The 12,274-nt window shown below is 35.1% G+C and overlaps 2 protein-coding genes across 6 annotated transcripts in view; one reads left to right on the top strand and one right to left on the bottom strand.

The window, feature by feature from the left end:
• The first annotated feature begins 1,455 nt into the window (after positions 1–1,455).
• On the top strand, positions 1,456–4,853 carry LOC104605788 (aspartic proteinase Asp1-like). 4 transcript variants are annotated; one of them, XM_010270679.3, is made up of 10 exons: positions 1,456–1,596; positions 1,682–1,955; positions 2,848–2,965; positions 3,042–3,268; positions 3,371–3,601; positions 3,675–3,813; positions 3,911–4,102; positions 4,222–4,294; positions 4,385–4,472; positions 4,566–4,853. In XM_010270679.3, exons 2-10 carry the CDS (start codon positions 1,747–1,749, stop codon positions 4,660–4,662), a joined length of 1,374 nt encoding a protein of 457 aa, XP_010268981.1. In that variant the 5' UTR covers positions 1,456–1,596; positions 1,682–1,746; the 3' UTR covers positions 4,663–4,853. The 4 variants fall into 4 exon arrangements, with proteins under 4 accessions (XP_010268981.1, XP_088752733.1, XP_010268980.1 ...); XM_088896607.1 differs by having other exon boundaries at positions 3,039–3,268; XM_010270678.3 differs by having other exon boundaries at positions 1,459–1,596; positions 1,676–1,955.
• A 4,448-nt stretch (positions 4,854–9,301) lies between these two features.
• The window catches only part of LOC104605789 (P-loop containing nucleoside triphosphate hydrolases superfamily protein), a 49,277-nt gene continuing 46,304 nt past the window's right edge, over positions 9,302–12,274 (bottom strand). For both annotated transcript variants that reach the window (XM_010270681.3, XM_088896031.1), the window contains exon 26: positions 9,302–9,629. The gene's annotated coding sequence lies outside the window, so the exon portion shown is untranslated. The remainder of the gene's footprint in view (positions 9,630–12,274) is intronic.

The raw sequence follows: 12,274 nt of genomic DNA, 5'->3' as shown, positions 1-12,274 counted from the left end.
GAATTTGATGATGATAAACAAAAGTATTTTTTATATTTCTAAATTTGTATTATTTATTTATGACATCATGAAATTATCCATTTGACCCAAATGATTGAACTACTTACCGACCACCTAGATGAAAAATATGATTTCATTTCTATGTTTATTTTAAAAACATAAAATTTCATTCTATTAATAATTATTGTGTTTGGATTTATTAGTGGAATTTAATGATGATAAACAAAAGTATAAATGTTAGATTCAATGAGAGAGAATGTTATTTATTTAATGACTTAAATATAAGACTTAATGAGAGGTAATTGAATGTACTTAATGGCATTATTTTACTTATATTTTCTGCTTTTTCAATGAAGATGAACTAAATTCAAGAGGAAGAGTATTTTAGTAAAGAAAAATTCTAGAAGTCAATACTTCCTCATTTGCACTTTTATTAGTATAGATAGGCTTAGCCAATGTGTACTATACATGGGACGGGGCAGGTCAGGTATCCTTTCTTTATTTAGACCAACCCAAAACCAAAAATGGGCTAAGTAAGCAGGATCCGGGCTTAATGTGACCCGGCCCATCACAACCAGGCACTTTTCCCTCACTAATATATATATTTAACCTGGAATGCAAGAGAACAAAGTAGGAATTTGTCCCAATAAAATAATGCTGATCTACACATTGACAAACAAGAAAGGCACGGGAGCTTTCCCTCCAACCATGTGGAATGAAATGAACCTTCTTAGTCTCCTATACCAAAACCACTTTTATCATATTCAATGCATAGAAGAAACCCACTTTTAGGGTTTGACCCATTCATTGGCCTAACCTCTCAAGTGCCCCAAGTCCTATGTGGGGCTACCTTCTTGACTAATAACCACAGACTGTCTAGAGTCTCTAGACCAATAAGCATGTAAGCCTTTGGATATTGTGGAAAAAAAATCATGTTGTGGGCTATCACCTTGCAATCCATTGAGTATTACTATTATGTAATCAACCCATTTGATGTGTTTATCCCTAAAACTTGCCAATGAAAGTCAGTGGCCTACTACTGGTCCGGCCAATTAATGGGTCGGGTCAAGGACATCCAATGACCCGGACCCGGATACACAAGAACCCCATCTTTTCCCTCTGATGCAAATTAGTGCTGATTCACCAGCATGCCCATCTTAGAGGAAGCAAGGAATGATTCCCCAAGTAATAACAACTGTGCAAATGCATGACTTAGGGTTGTTAAAAAGCTTTTTTAGAACAATTGAAATCTGAAAACCCACTGAAAAAGACAAGAACAAGGGATTGAAAGAAAGCAAATCCCCTTCAAATTCTTGGTCAGCAAGTAAGAACCCATCTCTCTCTCTCTCCACCGCAGAGAACGAAGAATCTAAACCAAAACCATCCTAATGAAATTACAAAGTGGGTCACACACATCAACTCTTTTACACCTTTTCCCTTCTCTTCTTATATATAGTTGTTGACGACAAAACCCACGTAGACCAAATGATCTACAACGGAAAACAATACCGCGTGCGAAGCGAGTAGCTCTCTGCTCTCGCAGTCGCGCGCAGACGAAGCTTCCGAATCAAACGCGTCTTCTGTTTCCCATCCCATGTATTCTCTCGCCATTTTTTTTTAGAATTTATCAGTAGATAAACAGATTCTGACTTGTTTCTTGTTGTGTTGCATGAAGGAGCAGAGTGATCTTACTGCAACCCATCTTTAATTTTGGCGACAAGGAAGAGGTTTAGACTTTAGAGCAAGATGGAGACGAGAGGGAGGACAGTTTTGTTCTTGGTGCTGGGTTTGTTGGTTTTTTCTGCAACGTTTCAAGATTGCTCTGCAGCATTCAATCCGTTCAACTGGAGAAAGCAAACAAGATCAGATGCAGCGTCATCCAGCACCAAGCATGGAACCCAGAATCGTCTCTCCTCCGTTGTGTTTCCAGTTCGTGGGAATGTTTATCCTGATGGGTACGTGTTGAAAAGATAGACGGAATTGTTGATGGGCTTATATATTATTAATTGGTTTTGCTATCTTAAATAACTTTGATCCTTGTGTTGCAGGTGGTCAGTTATTTCTTCCCTAAATTTGTCGTGTTTGTTTTGCTGTTTGATCCTTCAACTGCACTAGGCTTCTGTAATTTTGGAAACTCATTTTAGTTCCTTTCTTTGTTTCTTCTAGAAATTTCAGTACCCATTTTATTATCTGTGTACTATTCCTATCTCATAGTATTAGAAGCTTCAGTAAACAGTACTCTACCCATTTCTCTTAAAACTTGATTTCTCTCTCTCTCTCTCTCTCTCTCTCTCTCTCTCTCTCTCTCTCTCTCTCTCTATTTAATTTAAGAATTTCAGTACAAATTCCACCTCTCTGAAACTTGGGGACCCATTTTCTATTAAATTTGCCTCTTTCAGTCATTAAATTTGATATCTTCTCAATTTCTTCAATTTCCAAAAGTTTGTTAAAAGAAAAAAAAAAAACTTCATTTGCCTTAAATTCGATTCCTTCTCAGTTTATTAAGAATGCCTTCACTGCTTGGTTAAATAAAAGAAAACATTTTTTTAAATATATGAATGATCCATTCTCTTATTGTTTGTTTATTAATTCCCTAAACTTGACCAGCTTCCTTTGCATTTGCTTCAAAAAGGATTTGATGACATAGTTTCTTATCTGCCCCTGCATTGGAGTTCAATTTGTGGTTTAATCCGTCAAGCTCCTCACTCTGCAGTTTAATCTCCTTTGTGGTCTCTATACAATCAAAACTTAATGAAGTTTGTTTTATAGCTCATCATTGTGCAGAGTGCAGGCCACAGATTTTTGATTTATCTATTTCAATAACTAGTCTGTTATTCTACCTTGCAGGTTGTACTATGTTACCCTTTTCATTGGCCAACCGCCCAAGCCTTACTTCCTTGATATTGATACAGGCAGTGATCTCACATGGCTCCAATGTGATGCCCCTTGTGTCAGGTGCTCAAAGGTAAGTACATACAGATTAAATACAACCATGAATTGGAATAACTTCTACCTTTAAGTTCTAATATTCCTTTTAGCAGGTACCTCATCCTCTGTACCGGCCCAAGAACAACCTAGTTTTTTGTCAGGATCCCATCTGTGCCTCCCTCCACCACCCTGGGAATTACAGATGTGATAGACCAACTGATCAATGCGACTACGATATTGAGTATGCTGATAGTGGTTCATCCCTTGGTGTCCTTTTGAAGGATGAGTTCCCACTCCGCCTCACCAATGGATCTCTTATTAAACCCCATTTGGTTTTTGGGTATGATACATCAAAGAATTCCTTGATTTGAGTTGTAATTTGTTATCCTTGTTCTATTTTGAATGTTCACAAAATTGGTTCTTGTGGATCTTTTGTTTATAGATGTGGATATGATCAAGAGTTCTCTTCTGAATCAGTTTCTCCTACGGATGGAGTGCTAGGACTTGGAACTGGCAAATCTAGCTTCATATCTCAGTTCCAAGATCAAGGTCTATCAAGAAATGTTTTTGGTCATTGTTTCAGTGGACGGGGTGGTGGATTTCTATTCTTTGGTGATGATCTGGTCCCATCATCAGGGGTAGTTTGGACACCAATGTCAAAAGATTACTCGAGGTAAGCACTTCTGAACCCTTAACACTTCAATGCTTCTTATTGTGGATTATTTATCTATTTACCACTTATCCAGCAAACACTACTCTCCTGGGCCTGCTGAACTATTACTTGGAGGGCACTCTACTGGTGTTGAGGGTCTGAAGACAGTTTTTGACAGTGGGAGCTCCTACACTTACTTAAATAACAGGGCTTACCATGCCTTGATTTCTTCAGTGAGTTAAACAAATTAGAGAGAAGTTCTCAACCCTTCTATCATTTTCTGTTTGATCCATATTGTACAAAATGTCATTGATGCCATGGTATTTTCAGATGAAGGGGGATTTAGCTCGAAAACCATTGAAAGAAGTGCCTGATGAAACACTCCCAGTATGTTGGAAAGGTCCAAAACCATTCAAATCTATAAGTGATATTAAGAAATACTTCAAGCCCTTGGTACTAAGATTTTCAAATGGCAAGAATGCTCTAATGGAAATACAACCGGAATCTTATTTGATCATCAGTGTAAGAACTTCTTTAATCCGTTTATTTTTCCTCTCCTTTTCTTGGCTTCTTGAACAAGTGGAGAAAAGGGCACCTGAAAATGAAGACCACATAATCTCATCCCATTTCTTTCTTTCCAGCCGTATGGAAATGCCTGCTTGGGAATTTTGAATGGTGCTGAAGTAGGACTCCGAGATAGCAATCTTATTGGAGGTAATTCTTTAAGAACCAAAATGCAATACTGATGAGTGATGTTTTCCCCACAGATGATAACCATTCTCTTTCTTCTGTTGCTCTTCACAGATACGTTTTTGCGTGACAAAATGCTGATTTATGACAATGAGAAACAGCAGTTAGGGTGGATGCCTACAGATTGCAACAGAATTCCCAAGTCTGGAACAGACCTCTTCTGATTTTCTTCCTTATTTATGACTGTCCAAGGGGCATTCTGACTAGGCCACTCTTTTCTCTGTTTATTTAACAGCAAGGACCATGACAGTGAAGGCTTTTCTCGGCCTTATGGGATCAACTTCGGTATCTTATCAGATCAATATCCTGCAACTTATGCTTTTCAGAGATGAAGTTGAATAGCAGAAAAGCTACAATGTATAAAATAAAATATCAAACTTGTAGTTGTATTCTCTTTTTATGTTACAAATACACAAGGCACTGGGCCCTCGGGGGGTGCGAAGGGAAGTTCCAGTATATGTATACATAACCATTAACAAATTAATGTAGATGTTTCAATGTTTCATACAGTTTACAAAAGAAATATGCATTTCAGTTCTTTGAAATTGTTGCAAGTTAGACATGAGAGGGGGAAGCATCTACATCTCCCTCCCTGTAAATGCCTCTCTCTCTCTCTCTCTCCATGAGTAATGCATGAAGATAACTTTTAACAAATTGAATTCATTTGAAGTTGTTAGTTTCAAACGATAAAATTATATACACTACATTGTCTTGGATGAGATTTCAAATATGTTTAATATAATGACACCAAAGAAAAATAGTACAGCAATCAATGAGAAATCCCTCATGGAGTTTATTCCTCATTAGGAGCCAAATTAAAGGCAAAATGAGTTTAAAAGTTGTGTTCTTTTTTTTCTTTTTTGGGTAAAATTCCCCATTAGTACCCTGTACTTTGGGCCTAATGTCACTTTAGTTCCCAAACTTTAAAATGCAACAATTCAGTACTCAAACTTTTGAAACGTGACAATCCAATACCTGCTGTTAATCAGCCATTAAGTGGTATTTAAAAAAGACACAAATGCCCCTCAAGTGTTGTTTAATTTTCTTTATCAACCATCTAAATGTTGACAAAAAATTAATAGTCCCAAGTCTTTGCCTTTTCCATTCAAGAAAGTTGGGGTCACGTTTGAGTGGACATTCTGGTGACCCCAACTTTCTTGAAAATTAGATGACACTCGAAGGGCATTTGTGTCTTTTTCAAATGCCACTTAATGGTTGGTTAACAGCTAATTAACATCAAGTACTGGATTGTCATGTTTTGAAAGATTGAGTACTAAATTATCTCATTTTAAAGTTCAGGGAATCAAAGTGGCACTAGGCCCAAAGTACATGGTACTAATCGGGAATTTTCCTTTTTTTTGGTATTCGGTGCCATGCACCATAAATGACTTCCCTTGACCTCCTTCTTCCCCAAAGTGCTGGTTGTGGGATTCGATTGTGCATCAATGCTAGAACAAACCAGCTAATACACCAACGATCCAGCTCTCGATTGGTAAGTTGTTTATTCTTATATTCCCTACAGATCATCTTACAATTTTTTTAGATCGTTTCTTTTTTGTTTTTGTGGGTTGGGGCGTTTGGGTAATTGGGTCTTTGAACCCAAAACGTTCAGCCTAGTCCACTCACGAGTCACGAGGGTAATTGGGTCTTTGCACCCCTAATTAAATAGTTAAGAAGAGGTGATTGCAATTACCAAACATCAGGGGAGATTTCAAAAATTTACCCTATTTCTATCATTAATCCTTATTCTCTCTCATCTCATTGTCTTCTCCTCTCTCATTGACTCAATTAGATTCCCCTCATCAAGTTTATCATTAACTTTTGTTCTCTCTCTCCTCTCATTTGGTTCACATTCGTGTTTCTAATACATATATACCTTTATCTCTAATCATTTAGGACTTAAAATGAAGGGTCTATTTGGTTTCCAAGAAAAGGTACCTGGAATCAAAATCAGAATGGTTCATTCTAATTCTTATTGTTTGTTTGGCAGGAATGGGATTCTCCCATATGGAGGAATGGTCATTCTATATTCCCTAGGGGATGAGATCCCATTCCAAAGTCCATCAAGAAGTAAATAACTCATGATAAAAAGCCCCCAAATCCTATTATTAATAAAATAATAAAATATTATTAAATTAATAATAAGATGGTAATAATAAATAATAATATATTATTCATAAAATAATAAAAAATATTAATGAACTATTAACAAAGTATTAGTAAAACAGTAATAAAACCATAGTACTGTAATAAAATATTAATACAATATAATTAAAGTAATGATAAAATAATAATAATAATAATAATAATAATAATAATGATAATAATAATAATAAAACATTAATAATTAAATAATAAAATATTATGAAAATAGTAGTAAGATAATAATACTAATAATAAAATAAGATTATATTAATAATTAAAATATCAATAAAATATTCATAAAACATTAATACTATAATAAAACATTAATAAATTAATAATGAAAAGCAAATATATTATTTATTAAATAATAATAAATTATTAACAAAATATAATAATAAAAATATTATTAAAGTAATAATAATATAATGATATATTAATAAAGTATTCATAGATTAATGATAAATCCTAATTCCTAAGATATCAATTATTAAATAATAATAAAAAATACTAACATATTAATTGTTTAATAATAATAAATTAATTTTAAAATAATAAAAATTAATAAACTAATAAGAAAATAATAATAAAATAATAACATAAATTAATGATAAGATATTAATTATTAAATACTAATAAAATAATAAATAGACTAATACAAAATTGAAAAGTTTTAGTTGATTCCAACTCCAACCCCCAATGAACTAAAAAACAACAATCAAAATCCGATTCCAATTCCTAAATGAACCAAACATGCATTAGGAATAGGTGATTCCAATTCTAGGGGATTTTAATTCCAATTCCGATTCCAATCGTGTCCACAAACCAAATGATCCCTAAGTGTTATTGATGTTTTTCTTGGCATATCCATGTGTATCTAAAGCATAACCCAATTAAGTGGTAGAGAGATCATTTTAGCACCCTTCATATCCTTTGTAGGTTTTCTTTTTAAAGTTTTAAAATCAATGTTTTCAACCCATCGTTGACTCGATCAATTAAACCGTTCAAACTGTCATCCAGTCGAGTTTCCGAATCCAATTTGAGTAAAACCTAAAGGTCAAAAAACCACTAACTTGATCAAAAAACCATCTAACCCAAACAATTGAACCATTGACCCGTTCGACCCGGAAACCAAGTCGCAGGTACTATGTATGCAATCATTAGGAAACCATAACTTTGGACTCCGATGTTCGATTGAGGTGTTTTGTTTATTTTGGGTAACTTTTCGAGATTTATGCATCCCAAGTAGGGGTGTCCATGAAAAATCGAAAAAAAAAGAAAAACCGAACCGAACCAAAAAAATCGAATCAGAAAATGCAGTTAACCAAACCGATCGATATATATTTATATGTATATTTTATATATATTTTTAATATGTCACACGTTTTCTATATATTATATATAAATATATATTCATTATATATATACAAATATATACATATATTATATTTATAATAATCTATTTATAAATATACCATATATATTATATATTTTATAATATATTATACATATATTTATATAATATATATTATAAATATAAAAAACCAAAGAACCAAATTGATCAAAAATCGAAACTGACAGACCTGTTAAACGGTGGTACTGGTTTGGTTTATATAAAAATATATTCATTATATATAAATATATACACATACTATATTTATAATAATCTATTTGTAAATATATTATATATATTATATATTTTTATAATATTTATAATATATTATATATCATTTATTATTTATAATATAATATTATACATATATTTATATAATATGTATTATAAATATAAAAACCGAAAAACTGAAGAATCAAACTAGTCAAAAACCAAAATCGATGGACCGGTTAATTAATGGTACCGGTTCGGTTTCAGTTTGAAGAAATGGAAAATCCGACAATACTAGTTCGGTATGCAAAAATAGTCCATGGTTCAAGTAACCGAACCGTGGACACCCCTAATCGCAAGGTACCTATGGTGCCTTGCCCCGTTATTTTTTTCAAAAAATAATCCGTTTTTGGCCTCAACTTGCAATTTTTAATATTTTTTTACAAATAAAAAATTTAAAATTGAATTAAAAAAACATAAAATATTTTATATATTACATGTAAAACATAATTATACATTATTTATTGATAAAATACATGTTTATACATATCCACACCAACACACATACGTGGCTGACAAGACATAATCTGACCTATCCAACCCGGCTGGTCAAACTTATAACCCACAACCCATAGACAAAAACGGTTCGGCCTCCAGGTCAATTTTTAAAACACTGTCAAAATCACTTACTGGACAGTGTGTAGTCGGTATCCATTGGCAAGAGAACCAAACCAGGGCTTTTGTGGGGTTAACTTTGCATGCACTCATCTGGTCCAGCTCACCTTTGCGTGCCATAGCAAGATAAGGTCAAAACTCACAAGTACAGCTTTAGTGGGTTCTTTACCCACATATATTTCGGTGAGACAGAAAAATGCCCCTCACCACTGGAATTCATTCATCAAAATGACATGGTTGGAATGTTGCGACTTGTGTGGGGCAATTGACAAAGGGAGCAAGGACATGGGATCTCCAACCTTCTCGATCTTAATCCACTGATCGTAGTGAACATGGCTTTAGAGAACATGCTTAATGTTGCTTGCAAGAAGGGCCATGGCTCAGTGAGGGAATGCCCACCAAATAGCTGCTACCTTTTGGATAGAGCCATAAAGGGGAATGGCATTCTTAGCCTCACAGCACCATATTGGTATCTTAAACACTGTTGAGCAACTTAAGCCTTACGAGAGGACAAAATAGATGCAGAGTACCAACATGTACATATTACAAAATGAACAGAAGATAGACTAGGACTTTCTCCTTATACTTAAAATACATACATGTATGGGAACACCTTGTTTTTCCTTCTTTTCCGTCTCTCTACAAGAGAAGATAAAAGTTTGTCAACTAGTACAACCTTCGATTACAGAAATTGTTTGTTACAAATAAGATGTTGTCTTACCAAGCGTTGACTGTTGCTTCAAATTGGATATATGATATAGGATGAAAATCATCTACATCTCCCTCCAAAAGTCTGATGGAAATTGACCGCCCAAACAAATTAATTACTATGTGCATGAATGTACAGAGGCATCTCGAGGATCATGAAATTTCCATAACCTGGAGTAACATTAACATTCATCAAACTGAAAAACAGAAGCGCCTGTAAACAGCCATTAAGGGTGAACCACATGTGCACAGTTGCACACAATGCATAGATGGCAATAGGTGAAGCAAGTGCAAAATCACATAATTTCTCTTTCCTTTTAACTTCTAATTAAAAATGGAATTCAATCAAGAATCTGATCTGAGACAAATACCAATGGATTCAATGAATAGGTCCAAAGAAGAAAATTTAACAATTCATTTTCATCAATTTAACATTTTCTGCTGATACGAGTGGGAAAAGATACTAGGTATTTCATCATTAATATTAAACCATCTGAAACTAATTAACTCTTCCTCAAACCAGAATACGAATGTTCAGAGGAAAGTAAAAACAAGTAAAAAAAAAGAAGAAAATAAACACAATTGCTGCTTTGCTCTGATAAGAAATCATCATATTAATAAGATATGGGTGATACAATGAACTCCTGACAGAATAATGGGGAAGTTGATTCTGAGTTCAAGGTATTGACGGGAACATATGGCTGTCAAAATAGAGAAAAGGTTGGGTTGGGGAGATGTAGAGATGTAAAAACAGGTCGTGCTGGGCCGCCCACGTGTGGCCCACGCAAAGTGTGGGCCGGGCCGCGCCTTCCTCCCTTGGTATATTTTGGGGGATCGGCCCGGCACGGCCCACGGCCCGAGCCCACGTGAGCCTGTGCTGGGCCAGGCTGGTCCGTGGGCCAAGTCTTGGGCCAGGCCGAGCCGTGGACCAGGCCAAAGTTATTTACTTAAAAATTTGAAAAAAAAACTTAAAAATTTAATTTTACATGAATTTTGATGTATACAATTGCTTATATATACAATAATTAAATAAAATAGTATAATAAAATTGAAAAAAATGTTTATTTTATTAATATATTATATACTATATATTATTATATAATTTTAATTTATAAAATATATAAATATTGCATATTATATATATATAAATATATATGGGCCGTGCAAAGCCAGGTCGGGCCGGCCCGCGGGCCACGGGTGACACGACACGACAATGCGGGCCGTGCCAGCCCGCCCTGCTGACCTGAAACCCCAAACCTGACATGGCCCATCGGCCCATACAAATCGTGTCGAGCCGCAGCACGACCCGTGGACCATCAGGTCGGGCCAAGCCAGTTCAAAATCGTGCCAAGCCGTGGGCGGCACATCCCGATTTACACCTCTAGGGGGATGGTTTGAGAAAGCTATGGAACTGTAAATGAAAAGGCCCATAGTAAGATCATGAGAACTCAAAAGGGCTTACATATTGGGTATAAGCAGGAGAATTAAGATCTAAGGTCAGAATAATAAGTATGGTCATGTTGCTTAACATTTAGGATAGGGAATTATGAGTTGAGATAGGGCATCAGAAGACTGAATTCTTAACAAATATGTCAAGAGATCAAAATAGAATGACTAAAGAGAGGAGATGGAGAGATAGAGAGAGATTAAAAGTAGGGTAGGAAAGGAAAGGTAGAAGAAAAAGATGGTAGACAACATTTGTATCATATAACCATGTTCCTAGCAGACAAAGTTCATGAAAAATACACTCCAAATTAAGTTGGTCATGGAGTAGCAAAAAGTTTTCCCATAGGCTTAGTCCTTACGAGTCGTTACAAATGATGACACTAAGCAAGCAAAGACTAGTTTCTCCATCCTTCCAACATATAACCTGTTGCAGCTCAAGAAACAACAAAGTATGGTTGCATGATTCCTATGCCACCAGACTCTGGTGAGGTTTGAAGAAGAAGAAGAAAAAGAGGGAATCTTCAATGAAAAAAGTAGATCCAAGTAGGAATTAATAGACACTGTAAAGATCAAAGTGGCATATTGGATGAAAACAATGGAAATTTTTCAAGATTTCTCAGTGAATGATATAATAAGAACATGGGCTGAAGTGGCACAATCTTCTAAGGAAAAAAGATGGTTATGGAATGGGAATCTCCACTAAGCAATAATTAAAGCTAAATTTGGATTGGATGGTAGGGGGTTTGTTCAGAGATTCCTCAGGAAGGTGGTGGCTATGTACTCAAGACCTATTGGAGTGGGATACTCTCTGAAAGCTGAATTCTACTCAGGAAGGGTGGTGGCTATGTACTCGAGACCTAAGATTAGCAGAGCATACTTGGAGATGGAAGATGATGGATAGAACTTCCTGCTATCTCTCAATCTCCTTCTTCAATCTCCATTGTAGAAATCACTGTGAAGAAAGCTTCCATTTTACACCCAGGTTGCCAGCCCAAATCTATGAAGACTCTTCTACTGCTCAGGTAAACCTTCTCCTCTTTGATCTCTGAAGTATTTTCTATTAAGTCTTGACTAGCATTGGTCTGCACAAATCTGGAGCTACAAAGTCTCGCCTAAGAGATGGTTTCAAGTCTTTTGACAAATATGAGATGCGCACTTTGATCTTTAGCTAATCAGGTATGTAGATTGAAACATTGAGATTTCCTCTTCATCTTCTAGGTTTTCAGCTGTTGGAATTGATTCAGTAGTTTTTTAATTTGTTAATTGAAAAAACCAAACCAATCAACCAGTTAGCCAGTCAGCTGGTTAACTGACTGATTCAGCTTGTTTTCAGTTTAAAATCTTAAAAACCAATAGGATCAGTTTGGTTT

The sequence above is a fragment of the Nelumbo nucifera genome, chromosome 1 (assembly GCF_055504915.1).
Source record: "Nelumbo nucifera cultivar China Antique chromosome 1, China Antique-T2T, whole genome shotgun sequence".
Lineage (NCBI taxonomy): Eukaryota > Viridiplantae > Streptophyta > Magnoliopsida > Proteales > Nelumbonaceae > Nelumbo > Nelumbo nucifera.
This window is presented reverse-complemented; position numbering and strand designations above follow the sequence as displayed.